This window comes from the organism of the source record quoted next, unplaced genomic scaffold (genome assembly GCF_019419815.1).
Source record: "Pyrus x bretschneideri cultivar Hongxiangsu unplaced genomic scaffold, Pyrus_bretschneideri_v1 Contig4, whole genome shotgun sequence".
NCBI classification, from domain to species: Eukaryota; Viridiplantae; Streptophyta; class Magnoliopsida; order Rosales; family Rosaceae; genus Pyrus; species Pyrus x bretschneideri.
This window is the reverse complement of record NW_025999723.1, coordinates 5,815,444-5,837,890: the sequence shown is the minus strand read 5'-3', so window position 1 is coordinate 5,837,890 and position 22,447 is coordinate 5,815,444. Positions and strand designations below refer to the sequence as shown.

At 36.6% G+C, this 22,447-nt stretch overlaps 3 protein-coding genes across 7 annotated transcripts; 2 read left to right on the top strand and 1 right to left on the bottom strand.

Annotated features, from left to right (window-relative positions):
* Positions 1-4,628: 4,628 nt before the first annotated feature.
* LOC103942753 (rop guanine nucleotide exchange factor 7) lies at positions 4,629-8,244 on the bottom strand. The gene is made up of 7 exons (XM_009352964.3): positions 7,597-8,244; positions 7,222-7,338; positions 6,936-7,090; positions 6,552-6,626; positions 6,170-6,460; positions 5,497-5,853; positions 4,629-5,399 (listed from the first exon to the last, which is right to left on the bottom strand). The coding sequence occupies exons 1-7, from the start codon at positions 7,925-7,927 to the stop codon at positions 4,902-4,904; spliced, it is 1,824 nt and encodes a 607-aa protein (XP_009351239.2). The 5' UTR covers positions 7,928-8,244; the 3' UTR covers positions 4,629-4,901.
* Positions 8,245-13,772: 5,528 nt separating this feature from the next.
* Positions 13,773-20,156, top strand: LOC103942745 (guanylyl cyclase 1). 5 transcript variants are annotated; one of them, XR_007251199.1, is made up of 11 exons: positions 13,773-14,086; positions 14,893-15,175; positions 15,337-15,461; positions 16,439-16,550; positions 17,001-17,075; positions 17,198-17,286; positions 17,430-17,491; positions 18,296-18,368; positions 19,228-19,393; positions 19,558-19,633; positions 19,807-19,872. XR_007251199.1 is itself a non-coding variant. In XM_009352960.3 (10 exons), exons 2-10 carry the CDS (start codon positions 15,044-15,046, stop codon positions 19,855-19,857), a joined length of 792 nt encoding a protein of 263 aa, XP_009351235.2. In that variant the 5' UTR covers positions 13,822-14,086; positions 14,893-15,043; the 3' UTR covers positions 19,858-20,156. The 5 variants fall into 5 exon arrangements, 4 of the variants coding, with proteins under 4 accessions (XP_048421317.1, XP_009351235.2, XP_009351227.2 ...); XM_009352960.3 differs by lacking the exon at positions 19,228-19,393 and having other exon boundaries at positions 13,822-14,086; positions 17,433-17,491; positions 19,807-20,156; XM_009352952.3 differs by lacking the exon at positions 19,228-19,393 and having other exon boundaries at positions 13,827-14,086; positions 19,807-20,156.
* Positions 20,157-21,331: 1,175 nt separating this feature from the next.
* LOC125468714 lies at positions 21,332-21,884 on the top strand. The gene has a single exon (XM_048564965.1). The coding sequence runs from the start codon at positions 21,384-21,386 to the stop codon at positions 21,882-21,884; it is 501 nt and encodes a 166-aa protein (XP_048420922.1). The 5' UTR covers positions 21,332-21,383.
* The last annotated feature ends 563 nt before the right edge of the window (positions 21,885-22,447 follow it).

Here is a 22,447-nt window from a genome sequence, read left to right as displayed (position 1 = left end):
ATGGTAGTGGTGTAAACATCCGAGTCGAGGCTCTACGCTCCATCCGATTAACCCGCAAAAAACGAAAAAGGGAAGTAATTACAGGTCTAAAAATTTGTGGGAGTGAAGGAAGACAGAGCCAAATGGGATAGATAGAAGATGGATAAATTAGAACCATGTAGGTGAAAAAACAGCAGGAAGAAGATGAAGGAGAAGGTCGGAATTTAGGGCTTACCAATCGAAGGCGTAAGTAGGCTGCCATGGAGACTCAATTTATTTGGGGAATGGAACGTCACCCAGCAGAATACGCGTTGTCGCCGGGGATGAAACTTGGGTCACCTGCATGACAAGCGGATATACACATTATACTACGACGATCTTGTTGTTCTCTTGGTTGTTTTCACAATATTTAAACCAATTTTGTTTCACTCTTTCGTTGTAAAATTTTATTTTTAATTCAAGTTTTCTTCACCTTTTCATAGTAATTTTAAATTTTCATTGTTTCTAAATATAGAGAATACAATAGATAGGACTGCCATTAGTTACTTAGTTGTTGATTTAAAAGTCAATCTTCGTACTTAACTATTAGGAGTAACGAAGGTTCACAATCTTATCAAAGGTGTAAAGCACCAGATTAGTATCTCAGTGTATATTAGTTAAAGAAGTGTTGAGTCAACACATTAGTTAGATTTGGTATTTATGTAGAAATACTCAATGTAATGAAATACAATTGCACAATTCTCTCTCTCTCTCTCTCTCTCTCTCTCTCTCTACATTTTCCTCTCTCTCTCTCCCTCTAAAACTCCAATTTCTTACTCACTAAGATAATACTTTCCACATGGTATCATCGCCGGAGTTCACCGACGTTGATCTCCCGTTTCCATGTTCTTGATTTTCTTGCACTTTCTCTCTTGCCAAACAGATCATTTCTTACTTTTCTCTTCAATTCTCTATGAGATTCCGCTATGACTACATCAATGAACTCAAATTCTTCTTCTCCTACGAATTCCTCAACCTTTGCTCCTCACGCTGAAGTTTCTAATCCTTTACTAGCTCTGATTGCATCTGTTACCATTCAGAATATCATCGGTATGGTTCCGACGAAGCTGAATCATCATAACTACATCACCTGGTGCAGCTTATTTCTTCCAGTTCTAAAGCAACTTAAGCTTTTAGGGTTTATCGATGGCACAGATTTATGTCCCTCTCAATTTGTTCTTGACTGTACTGGACTTTGTGTTCTCAATTCTGCACATGAAATTTGGTGTAAGTGAGATCAAATCTTGATGATTTGGATAAATTCGACTCTCTAAAGATCTTCTCCTTCTAACTGTTGGAATTGATGATTCCAGATCTCTGTGGCTCTCTCTGGAAAAATAATTTGTTAGAGCTTCTTGCACACACATTCACAGTCTTCGTGCTAAGATTCAGACAATCCGAAAAGGTGATCCTTCTATGATTGATCACCTCAATTCAATTAAAGAAATTTCTGACAAATTGGCTGCTGCAGGTGAACCAATTTTTTAGTCTGATCTGGTAGCTTATATTCTTTCTGGCCTTCTGATGATTACAAATCATTTGTTGATTCTATTGAAACCAGAAATGAATCAATTACTTCTAATGAACTTCATGGTTTACTTTTGAGCAAGGAAATTTCCCTTTAAAAGCGTAAAACTTGATGAACTACATCAAATTCATCTACTATATTTCATGTTTATGATGCTTAATCTTCAAATAATTTTGGTCATAACTCTGGATTCTGAGGGAATTATTGGGGACACAATTAGAATCGCAACAAATTTATTCAAAATCACAATTTTGGCAGAAAATTGCTTTATTACTCAAACTGGTGGAATTCTTGGTACTGGTCCATCTCGATATGGTGGATTCCAGTCTGGTCAATCGTTTTCTTCTCTGGGAAATCAATTCCATGTCAGTTTTGTAATCAGCATGGTCATCAAGCTCCTTATTGTTTTCGCCTATCTCAATTTGCTTCTTCAATGACTTCTGGCAACAATCAATTCTCTGGCAACCATCAGTTTTCGGGTTATTCTCCCATAGCTATGTTAGCAATAACTAATCCTACACCCAATTATTAGATTACAGACAATGGTGTTTCCCATCATGTTACTCCAGATCCTTCTTCTCTCAATTATGTTATTCCTTACACTGGCAATAAGCAATTATTTGTTGGTAATGGTAAAGTTATGTGTATATCTCATATTGGTCATGCTTTTATACCCATATCTAATGCAGCTTTTAGACTTAGAGATATCTTACTTGTGCCAAAAGCTTCTCATAATTTGTTATCTGTGTACAAATTTATCCATGATAACTGGTGCTTTCTAACTTTTGATTATTTTGGATTCTATATCAAGGATCTAAGAACTAGGAATATGCTCTTCCAGGGCCCCATTAAAGGTGGTTTTTATCCATTCTACTGGACAACTTCCAATGGATCTTCTAGAATAACAGTGTATCCTCGTGCGTTGATGGTTGCAAAGGCCGATATTCATCTCTGGCATAGAAGGCTTGGACACCCTTCTAGTGCAGTTTTACATTCTATTTTACAAACTCATCATTTACATGTAATTGGTCTAGTAAATAAATTTCCAGTTTGTGTAGCTTGTTGAATGGGAAAATCTTCTAAGCTTCCATTTTATGTGTTACCTTGTAACTCTGTTAAACCATTTCATTCGGTTCATACCAATGTATAGGGGCATTCTCTTATCTCTTCTTATACTAGTTACAAATTATACTTAATACTAGTGGATGATTTCACAAAATACAATTGGTTGTACCCTTTGTTTCTTAAATCAGATGTTGCGTCAGTACTTAAAACTTTCATTCTCAAAGTTCAAACATTGTTTGCATCTAAAGTTCAATGTTTGAGATCAGATTCAAATGGTGAGTTTATAAACAAAGTACTTTAGGGTTTCTTTAATGGTCAAGACATTACACATCAACTGAGTTGTCCTCACACACTTGAACAAAGTGGGTGTGCTAAGAGGAAACATCGATATGTTGTAGAAATGGGCAGGACCTTACTTTCTCAAAGTGGTTTACCTCTTAAATTTTGGGTTGAAGCTTTTCAAACAACATTTTATCTTATTAACAAGTTGCCTTAACAGACTTCATCCTTGAGTCCATGGGAAAAATTGTTTCAAGCTACACCAAAGTATCTCACATTGAAGCCTTTTGGTTGTGCCTGTTATCCATGGCTTAAACCTTACTCCAATCACAAGTTAGAACCAAAAAGTAAACTGTGCATTTTTTTGGGATATAGTTTAAATCACAGTAGTTATAGGTGTTATGATCTTATCACTGAGAAGCTTTACATCTCAAGGCATGTTGTGTTTGATGAGAGTTTCTTTCCTCATCTTCATCACAGTTTCTCAGTTACTACAACTCTTGCAATGTCAAAATCCACTCATGTAGCTTCTTCAATCTCAATGACTATACATGTACAATCTACCTCTTCGCTTGCTGTATCTCAATCTCAAGAATCTGCTAATATTAATACCTCCACTGCATCATCACTACATGTCACTACATCTGTTACTTCAACATCTGCACCATCACTACATGTCACTGATTCAATTGTTGAGGAACCTGTCTTATCAAAAGCACCTCACAACACTCATCCAATGATTACTAAAGCCAAATTCTGGAATTCATAAACCCAAAGTATTCACAGTCACGAAGCATCATCTTCCTTCTCAGTTGATCAACTCACCAAGATACCATCAACTCCAACTACTTACCTACAAGCTTTTAAACATGCTCCTTGGATGACAGCAATGCAAGCTGAGTTTCAGGCCATTCAACCCATAGGTACATGGGATTTGGTACCTCATCACCCTTCTTACAAGCTTGTAGGTTATAAATGGGTCTTCAAAGTGAAACACAAGGCTAATAGGTCTATAGAAATGTATAAAGCACGTCTAGTTGCCAAGGGCTTCTATCAACAAAAAGGCTTGGATTTTTCAGAAACTTTTAGCCCTATGGCTAAAACACTAACCATAAGGATTCTTCTTTCCATTGTAGTCCATTATGATTGGTTTGTACACCAAATAGATGTTAGCAATGCATTCCTTCACGGTCATTTAAAATAGGATGTTTATATGCTGCAATCTCCTGGCTTTGTTGATGCTTCAAAACCTACACATGTTTGCAAGCTCAAGAAATCCTTATATGGTCTTAAACTGGCTCCTAGAGCCTAATATGAAGCTTTTTATAGAGCTATTCTTTCCTTGGGTTTCTATCCATCTTCATCAGATACTAGTCGCTTCATCAAGAAAAACACAACTATCACCTTCATCTTGGTTTATGTTGATGATATAATCATCACATACAGTTGCACAATTCTCTCTCTCTCTCTCTCTCTCTCTCTCTCTCTCTCTCTCTCTCTCTCTCTCTCTCTCTCTCTCTCTCTCTCTAAAACTCCAATTCCTTACTCGCTAAGATAATACTTTCCACACTAACGAAAATTCTTTCTATCTACATATTTGTATGTCCTAAGTTCAAAAATCTTAACCTTGGAGTTCATTTTACGTTGGGTTTGTGTTGTGTTTGAGAGAGAGAGAGGTTATTAATTTGAAATATTGAACAAGCAATCTCTTGATAAAAAATAAAAATAAATAAATAAAGAAAAAACAAGCAATCTCATGTCTATATTCTATCTGCAGAAGTTCCAACGACCGATCTAATGTCTCTATTTTTTTTTCTCCTTTTAGCTACATTTCAAATCCAAACCAACATATAAATAACCAGGAACTTTAACAAATACATTAAACTCCCCTAGCTCTCATGAAGTATCAATACTTGGTTCCACCAAGAGGTTTTCTATCTATTTCTATCATTCAGAAGCTCATTTTGCCTCAACCAATTCCAGAGACAACCATAATTTAATACGCCAAACCTCAGCGATCTGCTTCGTTTGATTTTCTCCCATTTTGGTGGGGCGAGGAGTCCTTAAGACGATCCAAAGTTTCTGTGCCGTGTACGTTTGGTATCGAAACTGAACCTTCCATTGTGTTGCTGCAGATTCTTGCTTTTGTTTCAACACCAAGGTAATTAGTCAAGACTCTCCTCACTCCAAAACTGCGTCGGGGAGGCTTGTCCTTGTTATTGGTGTGGAGAAAAGGAGTTCTCTCTCCCCTTGCAGGGCTAATTAAAGGTGCAGGTGATACGTTAGGCATGGCAGAAGCTCTTTTGTGAGGAGTGCTTGGGGCAGGCACTGGATATGAAACCGAGACCTTCTTGCGAGAAATTACACTGACTGCAGCAACTGATGACAGTTTATCTGTCTGCTTTGCCAAGTCGTCCACATATAGTAAATCTTCAATACGAGCCACAATGTTAAATGCCAGGCTTTCCAAAACTCTTGAATAGCTTTCAAGAATGGACTTTCCAACATCCTGAAAATTTTGAAAACAAGGAGTGTTAATGTTAAGACAAAGATACAAGAAAATAAACAAAATGCAAGGAAATTTTTTCAAAGGAAGCAAAACTAACCTTGTTGCACTGAATCTTGCTGGTGTCCAAGATAGTCTGAGTAAGACAAGGAAACCGCTGCTTCAAGGAAAGCAGGAGGCTTTCAGCTCTTTCTGCCAGCAATTCTCGCTTGTCCAGATCGATCACTAGGTCCTTGACCATCTCCCAGGATGACTTTGCGGAGGAGCGGTTTGGATAAAGCGGGGGCTTTGAGTGAGTTCGTCTACGCCAGACAAATATTGACGCTTCAACACGGTTTGCAATCTCTAGAGCAACATGTTCGCTGGACAGGTCAAGGCAGTCAAGCAAAAACTCTGGGGAGAATTTGTCTGATGTAATATATCGGTAAATTATGTCCCCAAGACAGGCCCTTCCATTCTGATCACACATCATAAGAATTTCAACGTCAGATTATGAAACTACAATCTTTGAGTAGAGAAAAGCAGCACATCATTACTCCTAGATGCACTTCTTGACTTGTGGATGCACATCATTACTCCTAGATGCCATGCATCTAGTCACCTCTAGATTTATCAACCATAATTATGTAACTTCTATATGTGTTTAGAAAAAGCATGATTGAGTAGTAAATTTTAAAAGATTTGGAAAAAAAAAAAAAAAAAAAAAAAAAAAATACTATAACAGCGCACTTCAGTTTCGCATAAAAGTATCGTGGAATGTTCAGTTTGCAAACCTTGGGAAGAGTTTCCAAGTACGACTCTGGAACTTCCATTTCTGCAAGAGTAATGCTGTTGATAGCCATTGCAGCTTTTAATATTTGATTTGTGCATTCCCGCGTGTGTTGTAACTGCTTTCTTGAACTTTCACTGAGACCGTCAGCTGCCACGCGAGGTACAGGTAACCACCACTTCTCCTCTTGCCGCTGGACTGTTTTGCGAAAAGAGGCTGAGCCATCAGCTTCAGGGGCCATAACTCCTTGATCAACATACCAGAACTCCATATTGGTGAAACTATCTAATATTTCCTGGATAGAAAAACAACAAAGACTCCTAAGCTCATAATTACCTATAAAATTGGAAACTGTACATTATGAAACAATCAGGGTCTGGACTCACAAGAAGCATATTGTCTAGCTTACGCAGCCCTGGAAGATTCATAAATAGATCTGATCGGGGCCTGCAAGTCATGACCTGCAGAATGTACCACCAATAAGAAACAAAAAACATAAAGACAGATTGTTCATGCTTGCCACCGATTCTCCATTCTAGATTTTGCACATTGTTTACCATGCCCTAGAAAGTAAGGTCATGGCATTCAAAAGAAAAACCAACAGCAGAATTATGCTTAGGTCAGGTGAGCTAGGGTTGTGAAAAATCTAAGGTTCGAAAAATCAATTTACATTTCTCTGTCTTCCTAAATAAAAAGGAAAGATTAAACAAGACATCTTGATGTGATATTACTACAACTGGGAGCAGAATTAACGCTAAATCAAAGATTACCTCAAGCTTTTTTCCATCAGGAAATGTTTGCCAAGAAGGTATCAATTCAACAATATGGTCGGTGACGCAGATTAGCGATTCCATCTCTCTTCTCCACATTGATTTCTTTTCAGCAGGCAAGGGTTCCAATCTCCACAGTTGCCCAAAAATGCTAGCTACATGTTGTACAAGGAAAAAATAATTAATTGAAAAATAAAGTGCAACATGAAGTAATAGAACCACAGATATAGTATACATCAATTTCACAGAATTACAAATTGAAAAGAAGCTGGGAGGATGAGCATACCACAGAGATTGGTAACGGCATTCGAAATCGCCATCGCTGTGCAAACCCCTTTGCCACAACCTGACATGTCTTCTCCAAGCAACAATTTTGAAAATCTCTCTCTCATCATATCCATCTCTGTTTGAATTTCCAACATTACAATACGATTACAAAAAGGAAAATTAGTAGAATTTCCCAATAAAAAATATAAAGAAATTTAAAATTTAGGATTTTTAGATTCCCCTTTTGGTTTCTGATGCAGCTCAGCTAAAAAGTGAGCTGAAAACACGGTGAAGGTTCAAAATTTTGAATTCTGAGCATTTTTTTTTTTTAACTTGTACGACTCTTTTTCAGCAACCAAACGAACCAATAAATCGCAGAAAATCAAAATCTGACCTGCAATTTTGGAAGCCAAGTCCCTGTAATTGCAATCATCAACAGGGGCTTTTCGTTCAGCTTCACCCAAATCAGCAACCGAATTCTTACACAGCTCAGCTTTCCTGATCGGCCATCCCAACGGCGACGGCGAAGAAGAAGGCCCTTTTCTTTTCACTTCCTCACCGGAAGTCTCGGGGCTCGATCGGCTGGTACTGCTTGTCTCTCTCGAGTCTCTGCCGCTCGAATCGGTGAGCGACTCGCTTCCTCCACCGACATTGTTAGCTGAAGACTTGCCAAACCCAGTTCTTTTCTTCTGCAAGTTCTCCCTTTTTCTCGTTAAAGACTCCATCTTTTCGAATTCTGAAAATGCTTGAGCTGCTGCAGCACAAGGAAAGCAAGGGAAATGAGCCAGCGTTTAGCTCAGGTGCTTTCTTCTGCCGTGGATTTGGAATGTAAAGCTTTGTGCACTTGAAGTTTTGGGAGGATTTGGGAGGTGGGTTTTGAAATTTATCTCTGTGCACATAGTGAAGCAGTCAGTCGAGGTCGAAGAAGATTATGTTATCTTTGTCGTAAAATTTGATTTTTGAGTTTGAAGTGAAGGGTGAGTCAACTGCTCATTGTCACATGCCATGCCAACGTCTCTTTTCTCTCTCTCTCTCTCTCTCTCTCTCTCTCTCTCTCTCTCTCTCTCTCTGAGTAGAGAATACGTTCAAAAAATTAATAAAATATAGGACCACGTAGATGGAGGAGTACGGATTCGTTAATTTGTAATTACAATTTTGCCCTCTGACCTTTCTTTGGTCACATTTCTACCATTGTAGTGACTGACAATTCTTGGATGCTCAACAATGAAGAGGAATTCCTCTCCAAAATGTTTTGTGGTCTATTTGCAAAATTTCTTTGTTTATAATTGAATCTGCTAATATTGTAAATTCAGTTTGTAAGATTATTTAAAAAATAATTAAGATAATAATCATTTAGTCAATCAATTATAACAAATGAATAATCGGCTCGTAATACTTTTATCAATTTCAATTGTATGTTTTATACAATTTGATAACTAAATGATCTCATATTTTATTGATTTTTTATGCTGAGATGATTTTAGAGAGTAAATTGTAATATGAACGGTTCTAATAATAAGTACAAATTTTTGCGAATCGGGAACAAAGTGTTTTGAGGAGGAATTTCTCCTCATTCTTTTAGTAGATAAGTATTATTTGTTAGTGACCAGTTCACTATCGTTATTGTGTCAATCGATCGGTTGTTTATGTTTAACAACTATGTTGTGCACATTTCACTTTGAAGAAAATTTTATGAGAAGATACATCGGTTTTAAGGTTAAGCATGCATAACCCTTAATCTGTAGTCACTTTAGGTCATACAGAAAATTTTCAATGTGAGATAAATTCATTGAGGTGGCTGCATGTGTAACTATGTCGCAAAACTCATCCGACATTGCAGAAAATTCCATTGAGAAGGTACATTGTACTTAGGTGGACAATTCTATAGTCCCACCCTTCCTCACAAACACACACAAACCCCCTATTTGTTAGTTAGTTTGGCTTTACTCATGTCAGACATGGCAACTTCTAATCTGACAGCTTTACAAGTTCGTCAAGTAGCCCCTATAAAAAAATTCATTCCCCTTTCAAGTTGAAAGGTCTTCCAATTCTCCAATACACTGCAAATCTATCGAGATAATTGGAAAATCGAATTGAATCTACAAGCTACTCACATAAAGTAAATTATTGGGAGAAAAATCCATTGAGAATTTACTTTGTTTTTATCTTGATCAAAGAAATGGAAAAATCGAAAATCATGAGCGTACATGAACTTATATGGAATAGGAAAGTTAGGTCAAGGTTGAAATTTGATGATCTTCAAAGCCTGAATTTGCAACTGTTCTTCCATGCCATCAAATCAACAAGTCCCGAGTGGGATTCAGCCTGAAAACCCAGACCTAACATGGCCCCTGGCCCCAACAAGTATCTATGATCTCTGGTTTATTTTCTTTCACCTGCATATTAGTATGGGGACAAGGGACCAACCCACATAATGATAACATATGGTATGAATCCCACTAAAGAAAAATGTTGTCAATTTGGACCACCCAAAACGCAAATTTAATTGCCATTTATGGACCACAAAAGAAAATTTTCATATCAAGTATTTTGATCACTTCGTGAAAAATTTATGTTAAATAAAGATCAAAATGACAAATATACTTTCAATTTAATAAATGATGACCCAAAATGATTTGACAAAAATTTGGGAGTATTTTTTTCATTTTATCCTTATTTAACGAAGATTTTTCAGAGAATGACCATATTGATAGTGAACAAATTCATAAACTAATTCTATTGATTTTAAATGCCAGGAACCAGAGTGAAGAGTGATGCCAATCTGAAAGACCTTACTTCTGGTGGCTAGAAACCATAATGCTCGTAGTTACTACCCTATGGGCTTATTATATTAACACCCCACAAATTGTTAAATAAACCTTACATACTTAATACAACCCACATTTTCTATATACCCCACATTTCTCAAATCTTATAACACTCATTTTTAATTCTCAATATACACCTTATCAATATTAGTCTTATACTTTTAATTGATTATGAAAAGGCTAATGCTTCCACCAACTCATCAAATGATCTTGAAACAATTGGGATCTCCCAAAATGGTTCAGAGCTTTGCAAATCCTTGTCAGGTACTAAATTTAGAGGCTTTGGTGGGGATTTCAGTTTTGTTGATGGGCAATTACAAACATCCGTCTTTGAAATGGTAAATGCGTTCGGTGATGCAACAAGAAGAATTGGGTTTTGGACACCACAGAGTGGACTTGTGAGAAAATTGAAATCCAAAAACACAAGTGATCCTTGTTCAACTTCTAAATCCAATGTTGGACCTATTATACATTCCGGAGATTTTGCGTCGGTTCCTAAGGCATGGAAGATCCCGACAAACAGCAAAAGATTGAATGTAGGAGTTCCTGTGGAGAATGGCTATCCTCAATTTGTAAAAGTAGTATATGACTCCAGCACTAACACGACTCATGTTACTAGGCACACAAGATTAATATGAACCTAAAAAATGAATATGAACATAGAAGTTTAATTCAATAAACGTAAGATTAAATAATTATCGATGTCATCAAAATCACTAAAACAATGGAAAATATGAAATCTTACCTCATGTGAAGCTTTCAAAACATCGATTTCGTGTTCCATTCGTCAAAAACAATTTTTCTCAATCAACATGTTTGTAGTTTCATTGGTTAGGGTTTTGTTCAACAATGGAGGATGAGAGGGTTTTGATAGTTGAGAATATAAATAATACGCTAAAAGTGATTTGGGGTGTATTTAGATTTTTTTTTTTTTAAACCTAATAAGATAAAAAATATCATTGCATAGTGGGGTAAATAAGTTATTTAATATTAAATTTTATTGTGGGTTGCATCCAATATTTTGTGGAGTACTAATATAAAAAGCCTTTTTAAAGAGGGTAAACAAATATTTTGTAATTAGGCGAGGGCACTTTGGTAATTCAAATGAATGGGATTTGAGAATCAATAAGGTAGCTTTTAAGGGATGGGGATTGTCTACCCTCCACTTATCATCTCTCTCCTATTTGAGCGGTCACGATTAAGCCACGTTAATATTTTATAACATGATTTAACCGTAACCGCTCAAATAAGAAGGAAAAGAAAAGGGATGGTAAGTGAAGGGCATACAATACCTATCCGCTTTTAAGGGGGGTAAGTGGTCCATGAGCTACAAAAAAGCACCTCGTTGAATGACTAAAATCCATATATATATATATATATATATATATATTATTCACCTTTGAACTTCCCTTTGGACTTTTTGCTTGAATTTTAGTAAAAAGTGAAAATCCTACGGTTTATGAGACGCTATTTTACTTTCTAGTTGCAATTGACCTTTATGTTTTGAACAAAATTGGTCCGTTTTATTGTTAGTATACTATCGATAATGAATTAATAATATTATTAGGGTGGGCAAGGTATAAAAACTTGGTGTAATGCCTAAGTTTCTTATTGGTGACTGGTGAGTTAGTCTTAGCAATGGTGGCGTTTGAGAGATTAAAGAAAGAAGTTGGGATTGAGAAATTTGAGTGAAGTGAATGAATTTGGTTGAAATCGGTTTGAATGGAGGAGAAAAGATAAAAATAGTTGTTGATTTTGGGTAGAAAAGAAAATTTGCAGTCCTTTGCAACATCGCACTACCTTGTCTTGCCCAACTAGGTGAGCAAAATCTTGCCTTACCATAATAAATAAAGACTACAAGTTCTGTTCATCAAAGTAGTACAGAAGAAGGATAAACCTAGCTACTAGTGAATCCAATATTATGAGATTTATAAAATATTCAAGGGTGGTTTCATCTGCTTGAAATCCCCCAAGTTATATATGTGTGGAATTCCACCAACTCCCAACTTCCAACATAAAAGGATGAAGAGGGCCTCAAGGCAAATGCCCCACCATATTCATCATACTGAATAGTTTGCATGGTGGAGAGCACAGCACTGCATGATCAAAGACGAAAATGATGTATGTGATCCAATACTTTAGTAGATGAGATATTAATTTTTTATTTATTCTTTTCGTATTCAAAATCCTTCATCTCTTAAATTATTGTAATATTTATAATTATCCCCTCTCTTCTTAATAATAATAAATTTAAAATAAAAATAAAAATAAAAAAGACGAAGAGGACTAAAGTTCAAATATCCTCCCATGTCGCGACTGCAAAATAAACCAATAAATAATAAAATAAAGTAGCAAAAAACCAAAAGTCTTTTGGATTTTAAATAGCCGTTAGTGACTGTGAAAGCAGAAGCAATGAGCTATAAGCTAAAAGCTAAATCCTTTGACTTTTTTGTATGGTTCTCATGCGCTACAGCCTTTCCAGCCTTGTTGAGGTTGCTTTTCGCAAGCGCAAAAGTTGCATTTTCTTTCTGCATTCATTTTATTTTTCCCTCCTTTTGCATTCAACGTTGGGCCATAAATTTCAGATACTTTAAATTTGAATAGGTGGTTGTCTCTTACAAATTGGATCTGTTCTGAAACCCACTGTCGTCAGCTACACCCTCTACAACTTGTGGCAGGTTTCATTTGTAGGCTGGGGGAAGTTCGTTGGCCAATCTCATTCAAATACATTGGATTCTCTAGTTACAAAATAATATTTACTTATCTGAAAAAATTGAAAATAAATAGTATGTAACTATGTACTTATCTGGGAAAATTGAGAATAAATATTATGTTACTATCTATGTACGACAGTCCAAGATTTCAGAGGTCGGCAAGACTCATAAAGACATTTCAACCTTCTCTAGCCACCATCGTGCGATTCATTAGAACCGAGAATCTAACCCACGATGTGCCATGTGGAATACCTACATGGAATTCGTCCCCAACCATTGGGTCATCCTGTGGTGGTTGAAAACTATAAATCCATTTGATAATTGTTTCATTTTTAGGATTTCAAAGAGATAAATGAGAAATCATGAGAAAAATAAGAGATATAGAAGAGTGAAGAAAGATAGTTGAAAGATATAGGAAAAGGGTACATAGAAAAAATAAAACCAAAAACTAACAACGACATAATTCAATCAAACTCTACATAACTCAACTATTTGCTAACAAAGAAAAAAAAAATTATTTGTCACAAGAATTCATAGGCAAGTAACTATTATACATCATTGAAATATTGTCACGTTGTTAAATAATGTGAAAAAATATCAATCATATTGGTCTACATACTTTTAACACGTGAACTATTCATATCACAAATTATAGCAAGTGGCTCAATGGTAAAGGCGTAGATTGCTGATGCCCAATAAACAAAAAAATGTGAGAGATTCCAGGTTTGATACTCCAAGCTGATGAGTCTACTTGATTGTGACCACGAGCAGAATGAAATTCTCTATAATCTCTCCGGACCTGAAAAAAAGTAGATAACCAGCCTATCAACAATTGTCTTCTTTTTCATAAAGTAAATAAATAATTATACATATCACGTTGTCGCATTCCAGTACTACCAAACAATGTCAGAATAAAGAGATCCCGATTCCTTCAGTTTTTAGCCCAAGCCATCAGCACAAAAACCCACTGGGCCTTCTTCTTCCTTCCTCCTCTCCCTCTCTCTCTTTCCTGCAACCCACTTGTCAATTTGCGATTAAACCCAACATTTCTCATCCCCACAAATGAAATATATATAATATTTATTTTGAGCAAACAAAGGAAATATTTTTGTGTGGCGGCGACAAACGAAAATAAGAGAAAAAGGAAACCGCAAGTTTTTGTCAATTTGAGAAACCAAAACAAAACACAAAAATATTTAAGAGCTGAAAAACACAAGACATGGAATTTAGAATCTGAATGTTTTTCCGGGCAGGATCGAATCGGACAAGGACATAACCAGCCAGACAAGGATTCCTTGGAACTCTGCCCGCCTTTCCGCTTCTGTCGTCTTTTCCGTCAAAGGTCATGTCTTTTTACATTATTCGCTTTTCCATCTGTTTTATGAAATGATTGGATTTTGATCTGAAACTTGCGGTTGGATTGCTTTGCCTCTGACCATTGCTTTCGTTTTGATACCTCAGATTGCAAAGTATTGAGCTTTAATGTTGTTTTTGATGAATTATTGAGCTCAATTATTGATGATGCTGTTTTTTTTTTTTTTTGTCCGTTTTGATTGCGGAAACTGGAAATTTAATCCAATTTATGGAAATTGATTGGTTATATTTTATGGGTTTTCGCGTCGGATTCGTTACCATGTGTAAAGCTACGTTCTTGTGAGCATCCAATAGCTTCTTTCCAAATCAGAAACCCTGGTTTTCCATTTGAACTGAATAATTGAATGCAAATGGGGAAGCAGCTCAGCTTGATTTGATTCATGGATGAGACTGTCCAAGCTCAGCTTGATTCTGCCTGAGTTGGCTTAGAATTAATGGCCTGTTTGGGACTGCTTCTGGAAGGGCTAAAAGCGCTTTCTGAATATGTTTGGCAGAAAAGCTTAAGAAGCACATGGACTTCTAAAAAGAATTTCAATGTGTTTCTATATAAAAGTACTTATAGAAAAAGCAGTTATGAGCAGAAGTGCTTCCCACAGAAGCAGTCCTAAATAGCCTAACTGAATCTGTAATAGTCTTTCATACATCATGCCCTGGCAAAGTACGAATGTTGTTTGATTACAGCATTTTTTTTCGTGGTTGGAGAAATTAATATTTCATTCCTCTTTGTTGTTTAGTTCAGAAACCTGATATATTTCTATGTTCAAAATGCAACAGGTTGCGGAGATATATAATTATATAATATACCCTTTAAAGATTTTTGGGGAACTTTGTTACTGGGATAACCAAGTGCAATAACCATTTTGATTATCTAAATATCTGAGATTTAGTGTGGCGGGGTGAAAACCCTTAGCGAAGTGGCTCACACATGTGGCCTTCGTATTTTTTATTCAATAAGATTCTTAAGACAGAAGATGAAGATGTATCGAATGGTGAACATTCAGGCATGGTAGAACCCTACCCATGTGAACATCCGTTGCCCTGCTCGCACTTTGTTGAAGTGAGTTTATTGTGATTCTGTCGCTACCTTTCTTATTGATCATCTACATTGAAATTACAACTGTTTTCAGTATGTACCCTGATAACAGTATATGGATTCCAAGTGGACCCATCAAATCGTATTGTTAGTTTTAATTTGTTTAGCTGTCCTGGTGCTTATAGGTCCCGCACATAAACCAGCAAGATTCTTGGGATTGCGGCCTCGCCTGTGTTCTTATGGTCTTTCGGACCCTTGGCATAGACAACTGCGATATTCAGACATTGGCAGAGCTATGTCACACAAATAGGTGTTCCCCTCTTTATAGAGTCAGAACTTCATTTCCTCCTTTACTACTGTTATGTACTTTCCTTTGAGAATTTGTTCTTTAGAAATTATCAATGTTTATAGCATTATGGGTTTTGTGATTGGTGAAGATAGAATGTGTAGACGAATAAAATCCATTCCTCGAAAAAACTAGCCTTTTATTGTATTGCTGTATTAATCTACTCTTTCTTAGAAGGTTTATTTACGAGGACATGCTGTATGTTACGGAAATGAATATTCTAGGTGGGATATGATATGAATGCTTGATACCTTTCTTGTTACCAAAAGTTTCAGCTAGAGACTAGAGTTAATAGTTGATACATCTGTTACATATTCAATACAAACTTATATGAAAAGTTTCTGTTATATCTGAATGCTGACATATTGTTTGCAGCATTTGGACCGTTGATCTAGCATATTTATTACAGAAGGTCTGTTATGTACTTTCCTTTTGAGTATTGTCCTTTATAAATTGATTGATGTTTATAGGGTTATGAGTTTGACGATTGGTGAAAAAGTGCAGATGAATAAAAGTCCGTCCTCAATCTAATGTTGAAGCTGCTAGAGTTTAACTTGAATTACTATATCAGTTTATTTTTTTTCCTAAAGGTTTTATTTACAGAAGCGCATGCTGTGGCTATACCTTATGTATTCTGATACAGAAACAAGTAACATGCAACACTAGTCGTTTTTTCTCATTCACTTTTCAACCAACAGATGACTTTATGTTTCTTCTTGTATACAAATCAATATTTTTTGTGTGAAGTTTGAATAGCTATGGAGCATCCTAGGTATGTTTGTGTGAAGTTGGAATGGTTATGGAGTATATAAAAATGTTTGATACCTTCTTGTTGCAAAAAATTTGAAGTTAGACTTATACTTGTTTCATCAGTGACATATTCAACATGTGCTTACGTGAAAAGTTTCTGGTATAACTGAGTGCTTGCATCTTGTTTGCAGCATTTGGACCGTTGATCTAGCATTTTTACTACAGAAGTTCTCTATCAGTTTTTCCTACTACACAGTGACATTTGGAGCAAACCCTAATTATTCTGGCGAGACATTTTACAAGGTGATTTTACTCTTAAGATGGATAAGTTTTAGTTGACAGTATTTGGTGTTGGTTAGTATGAACTAGATTGTATTGGTTGTTTGCAAGATCTGGAATGCACATCTAAGCCTAATTGTCTATCAATTATAGATGCATATATCATATGACAACGAGGACCCAAACTGCATATAGACAAGATCATTGTCTGTCACGATTTCCTGGCATTAGCCGAACTTTGAATATTTACCAATGAGTGTCACCTAAAACTGCATGAGTACGAGTAATGCTACTTATTGCGTTTGTTATATGTAAAAGAAATGAGAAGTTGAATATTTTATTTTATTTTGAAAAGAAAACTTGTTTTGGATTTAAAGACTGTAGTATCACTTTTCTTAGTTCATATACTTGTGAGCTTGTCTTTTCAAATCTTGATGCGCATAAAAGTTTCAAATAAGTAGATTTATTCTGCAGGAGCAATTACCTAATGATCTGGAGCGAGTTGATAATCTATTTCAAAAAGCACTAGAAGCCGGAATTAATATACAGGTATAATTGCTAGCTGCTCATTTCAGTTCTTGGTTACCTCTTCCCAAATTAAGAGCCAGACGTCCTTTTTACTTATAATTTTCTTAGAACAAGGCAATAAACGTTCCTTCTTTTGTTTACAGCGCAGATCAATAAGTCGAGAAGAAATTTGTTTCTCGATTTTGTCCGGGAAGTACATTGCCATTGTTTTGGTTGATCAGTATAAATTGAGGTTCAAACTTCTCGCTTTCCCTTCTTTCTTTCTTCCACCTTGATTGATAACTGTTCTTTACTGCTTGCGCAATAATGTATGACATATATGATCAAGTCTTACTGGGCTAATGGAAAAATATTTCTGTCAAAATTTTGTCACAGTAGGTCTTCTCCGGACGATGTTTTTGTCTCAGACTATTGTGTAAGCAACTCTGGTTACACAGGTAGGACTTTTACTTTTAGTTACCCTGGTGCTGAATAATCTGAACTAAAAAGTTTTTCACCACTCAGTGTTGAGTATGACATGATTGTGCTTTTTTTTGTTTTGTTTTTTGTTTGGGGGGGGGAAGCGAGGGGAGGGAGGAGGATATACATGTTGTATAAGTACTAGTTGACCAAAAGAAAGGAAAACGGGACATGAATACATGAAAAATGACAAGCTCATGCTTGTGTTAGCTTAACTCCTAGTCAAAATCTACTTTAGCACCTATATTACCCTGGAGATTGTAAGCATCTTTCTGCACATATTATTTAAGCTTAGCAAGACAGGTTGGATGACCTCTTGTGTTCAGAACCGTGATAACATAGCTCGTAGGCCTGTAATTCATGTTAATGTCATTCCATTTCCAAAAAGTGAGAACGGTGGTTAGCAATGAGCTAATTCCTATAGGATGTTTCTCCAACATGATTTCCCCAGCTCTTCTGAATTAACAGTTTATGGAATTATAATTAAACTTAAAGGCATGCTCTATGCTCGGATGATGTATATGGTCCAATATCCTAGTGGATAGGTTGTTGGGTTTCTACCCATGCGTCTTGGGTTCAAAAATCCCCCCTCCCATAAATTATTGTAATAATTTCAAACCCTTCCCCCTCCCCTTAATAATAATAAATAAAGTAAATGCTGGGATGAAGTATCTTTTTGCACGTCCTGATTATTCACTTCTGCTCCCAGTCACAACCTTCAGAAGTTTATGTCTTTAGATGAATTGATTACTGATTATTATTATTATTATTGTCTTTTGTAGGTCACTATGTCGTCATATGTGGGTATGACACTACTGCAGATGAGTTTGAAATTAGAGATCCGGCCTGTTCAAGGTATTATCTTCATTACAAATTTTTTTCTTTTCCCTTCTTTTTTGGGAAAGAAGAAGAAAATCTGTTACCTTATCTTCTATTGATGTCGTTGGGTCATCTTCGTTTGTGTTTAGCTTTCTCACTGGTATAAAGCATGATGACATCAATTTGGAGATTACCTGACTCCAACAATTTCTTACATTTTGTGTAGTAAGGCAAACAAATTCAACACTTCCTTCCTTGACTAATAAGTTATACTTAGTAGAAAGATTAGAGTGATGAGTTATGAAAACCCATCGTATGATAAGTTCAAGTTTGTCAAACCTCTTAGAGAGGATAGGAGACAATCCAGCTTTCATGATTTCTACTGTAAATGTACAAATTGAAATAAGAAACTGATGACTAGTAGACTAACTATGCTCAAAATTCAGTAAGACATTACCGATTACCTGTTCAATAAGGTTGTCTGTCAGAGGAAGTCTTAGTTCATCATGATTCCCAATCTACCCATCACATAAAACTAAGTTAATTTTATTATTTACACTAAGTTCATCACCCTATGACATTCCTGCTATTCGGTTTAAAGTCTAGCAACGTGAGTGAGTGGTACTCCACCATAAGAATAGTTAAGAAGATCCGATATCCACCGGCTAAACCTATTGATGGTCGGGGTGAAATTTGATCTTCTGAATCTTGATTAATTGAGTCTCCCACACCTGGTATTATTTCGAGATGTTCTGTATTAAGGCTGCAAATGTTACTCGGAAAGGCTGCATTATGCTTGCATACAGCCAATAGTGCTGAAGAAGTCAAACCCTATGGTCGTTATCATTCATCGCATGTTTCCTTACTTAGAATGGGGAAAGGCATGGTTGTTCAGGTACGGGATAAACTACCCCCTCCTTGGTGATACGATACCTGGTTGATTAGGCAAGGGATAAATGATTTTGATGCGGGGCACACTTATTTTTTATTCCTCGTGTGATAGTAAACGCAGGATATTTCAGGAATGGGGATGATACCCATACCTTCCATACCCATTCCTGGTGAGTAAGCATGCCCTCAATGAGTTTTGTTTATGTCAATAGTCTTCGATACGAGATTTACATGCATGTGTGCTTACATTTGCATTCTGTAGGCACGGTGAACACTTTGATTGTGTTCCCAAATTCTTTTTAGCTTATAAAAGATTACACTCTGGTAACTGCAGGAAAAATGAGAGGATCTCCTCAACGTGCTTAGAAGAAGCCCGCAAATCCTTTGGTACCGATGAGGATCTTCTCTTGGTAATCCAAACTGAGCCTTCACCTCGTTGTGCACATCGGTTGTCATTTAATCATTATTTAGTTGCTAGGGTGTTAGTTATGGGTCCCTAATTCTTCCATGGCATTAAGTAACTTCACCTGTCACAAACATCTAATGGTAGAAACAACTAATTTCGTGTGGGATTTCGACGCAGATATCTCTGAAGAAGAGTGGGAAGCAAAATCGCCCGGGAACACACCAGTGATTGTATTGATTGCTAACATCAATTGTCAGTCCCCATGAAAACGAAGAAACATATGTATTACAAGTTTTTTCGTATTTAGGATTAGCATGTACGATATAGGGAAAAATTGTTTCTCTATTGATTTTAAAATCACAGTATGTAAGCTCCCGAATTGGTAGGATGGACGTGCAAACCACCAACGGACATAATTGTACATCATGTAACATGTATGTATGTATGTATGTATGTATTCTGTACTACCATCTCCATTTCCAAACAGATTCTTATATCTCAATAAATTAGAATCACGTGACCCTTGAGTTTTTCTGTGTTTAATCTCTAGTTATTTTCACTTCCGTATGTCATATTGTAAATGCAGTTTTCACCTTTTTTTCGGTGCGTTGAGATGTGTCTATCCCTCTCTTAAATCGAAATCAAAACCTAAACTAAAAACAAAAGACCACGAGGCTTTCTATAATGCAAGATGAATCTTGCTGGATAATGGCGGGATGCGAACCACCAGTTGATTATTGACTGAATTCTGTTGATTGACCGGCCCCTCACATTCTGCAACTATCCTGCAAGATTATGGATGATATCCCCTCGCTCTAAGGGACAGGAGGCACTTTAATTTTCAGAGTGTACTTGTGATTTCTTCAATACAAGCATGCGATTAGTGATGTAAGCCATCGTTTTCCAGTCAAATTCATCATTGTCCTGAGTTCATGTGCTCCTCGTCAGAGCTGTAGATATGTAGAGCTACTGAGCTAGCCCCATAAATTATCAAAACTTAACCATAAACGGACTTCGTGTGACCAAGTATATACATACGTGCATGCCTGTGGGCCTATAACAAAATGCATGTTCGAGCATGGAAGACACACGCATGCACGTGTGCACGTAGAGAGTGCGCGCAATTATTCAAGTTAGGGTTTATTGAATTCCATTTCTTAGATCATATTTTAAGAACATTGTGGTCACTCACCGTTTGATTTTAATTCAATGTTAGCGAAGAAAGTACAACAAAAAAGTAAAATGGTTACCTATTGTTAAATTATTATCTAATTATGAGTGACCATAATTTCTTTGGACCATGACTGAGGAGTTAATTTAGTCCTCCATTATTCGAGCTAAAGTTTAATGAGTTTTGATTTCTTAGGTCATAGTTCAAGAATATTATGGTGATTCACTGTTCAATCTTAATTAGAAAATAAGCTAAATATTAATTTACTACCCTTAAGTTTCGTGGTTTTTAACATTTGGTACATGACATTTTTTTTGTTCCATAGTCATACCTAAAGTGTTAATTTTGGTACAATTTCATACATCTAAATCAACCGTTAATTGGTGACTTGGCGTTCACGTGGACAATGATTAGGCATCACGTGTCATAAAGGCCCACATAAATATTAAAAAATATTAAAAAAAATAATAATAATAATTTATGGGCTTAACCTCAACCCCCGATCCCCTCCCTCCTTTCTCTCTTCTTCAACAAACCACGACCCCAAAGAAATCTCTTCCCTCCTCTGTACCAAATTCAAACAATGGTGGAAGGTCGCAAATGGAATGGAAGATTTCAGATCCAGATCGTGCGGTCACGGAAGGTCGCAGATGGAGAGCTACAATGGCGGACCCGCTTCGTCGGGGGTCAATGGGATGCAGGATCTCAGGTGCTACAGCGCCTCCTACGCAACCTCTGTGCACTGCAGCAGCAGCAAACCCAGGCGGGAAACAACGGCGAGATGATCAGGAAGGGGAAGTTGGAGACGAAGAGCTGGAGCTTGAGTGATCCAAAGATGCGGAGGAAGAAGAGGGTGGCGAGCTATAAGGTGTATATAGTGGAAGGGAAGCTCAAAGGGTCATTACGGAAGAGCTTCTGGCAGAGAGGGTGTGCAAAGGAGAGAAGGGAGGGAGGGGGTCGGGTGAAGAGAGAAAGGACGAAGGGTTGGGTGGGCAAGAGAAAGGATGGAGGGTTGGGTGGGATCGGGGGGATGGAGGGTTTGGGTGCGATTGTCGGAGGGGGAGGGGGTCGAGGTGTGAGGTAGTAGAAGGGTGGTTTTTTTTTTTTTTTTTTTTTTTTTTTCTAATTTGTATTATTATTTTTTAATATCCACGTCGGCCATATTGACACGTGGTGCTAAGTCATTGTCCACATGGGCATCACGTCATTAGTTAACGGCTGATTTAACAGACAAACTAACGAATGTATGAAACTGTCCCAAAATTAACACTTTAGGTATAATTCTGGGACGAAAAAAATTTCATGTACCAAATGTTGAAAACCACGAAACTTGAGGATAGTAAACTGATATTTACCCTAAAAAATAAAACGATCATCTATTATTGAATTAACATCGAATTATGAGTGATTATAATCTTCTTTACTTATAGGGTTTAAGAGAAAGTTTAAGAGAACATGAGTGAGGGTTTAATTTAGTCCTCGATTTGGGGTGCTTTCCTTCTTTTTTCTCTACATCTGAGACACTAATACCATGTCTTGACCTAAACAAACTATAATCTATATGGCTTTGTCTATAAATAATGGATTAAGTCCAATGTGATTGAGCTAATTAAGAACTGTGTTATTATTATTTATGATTAATTTTGG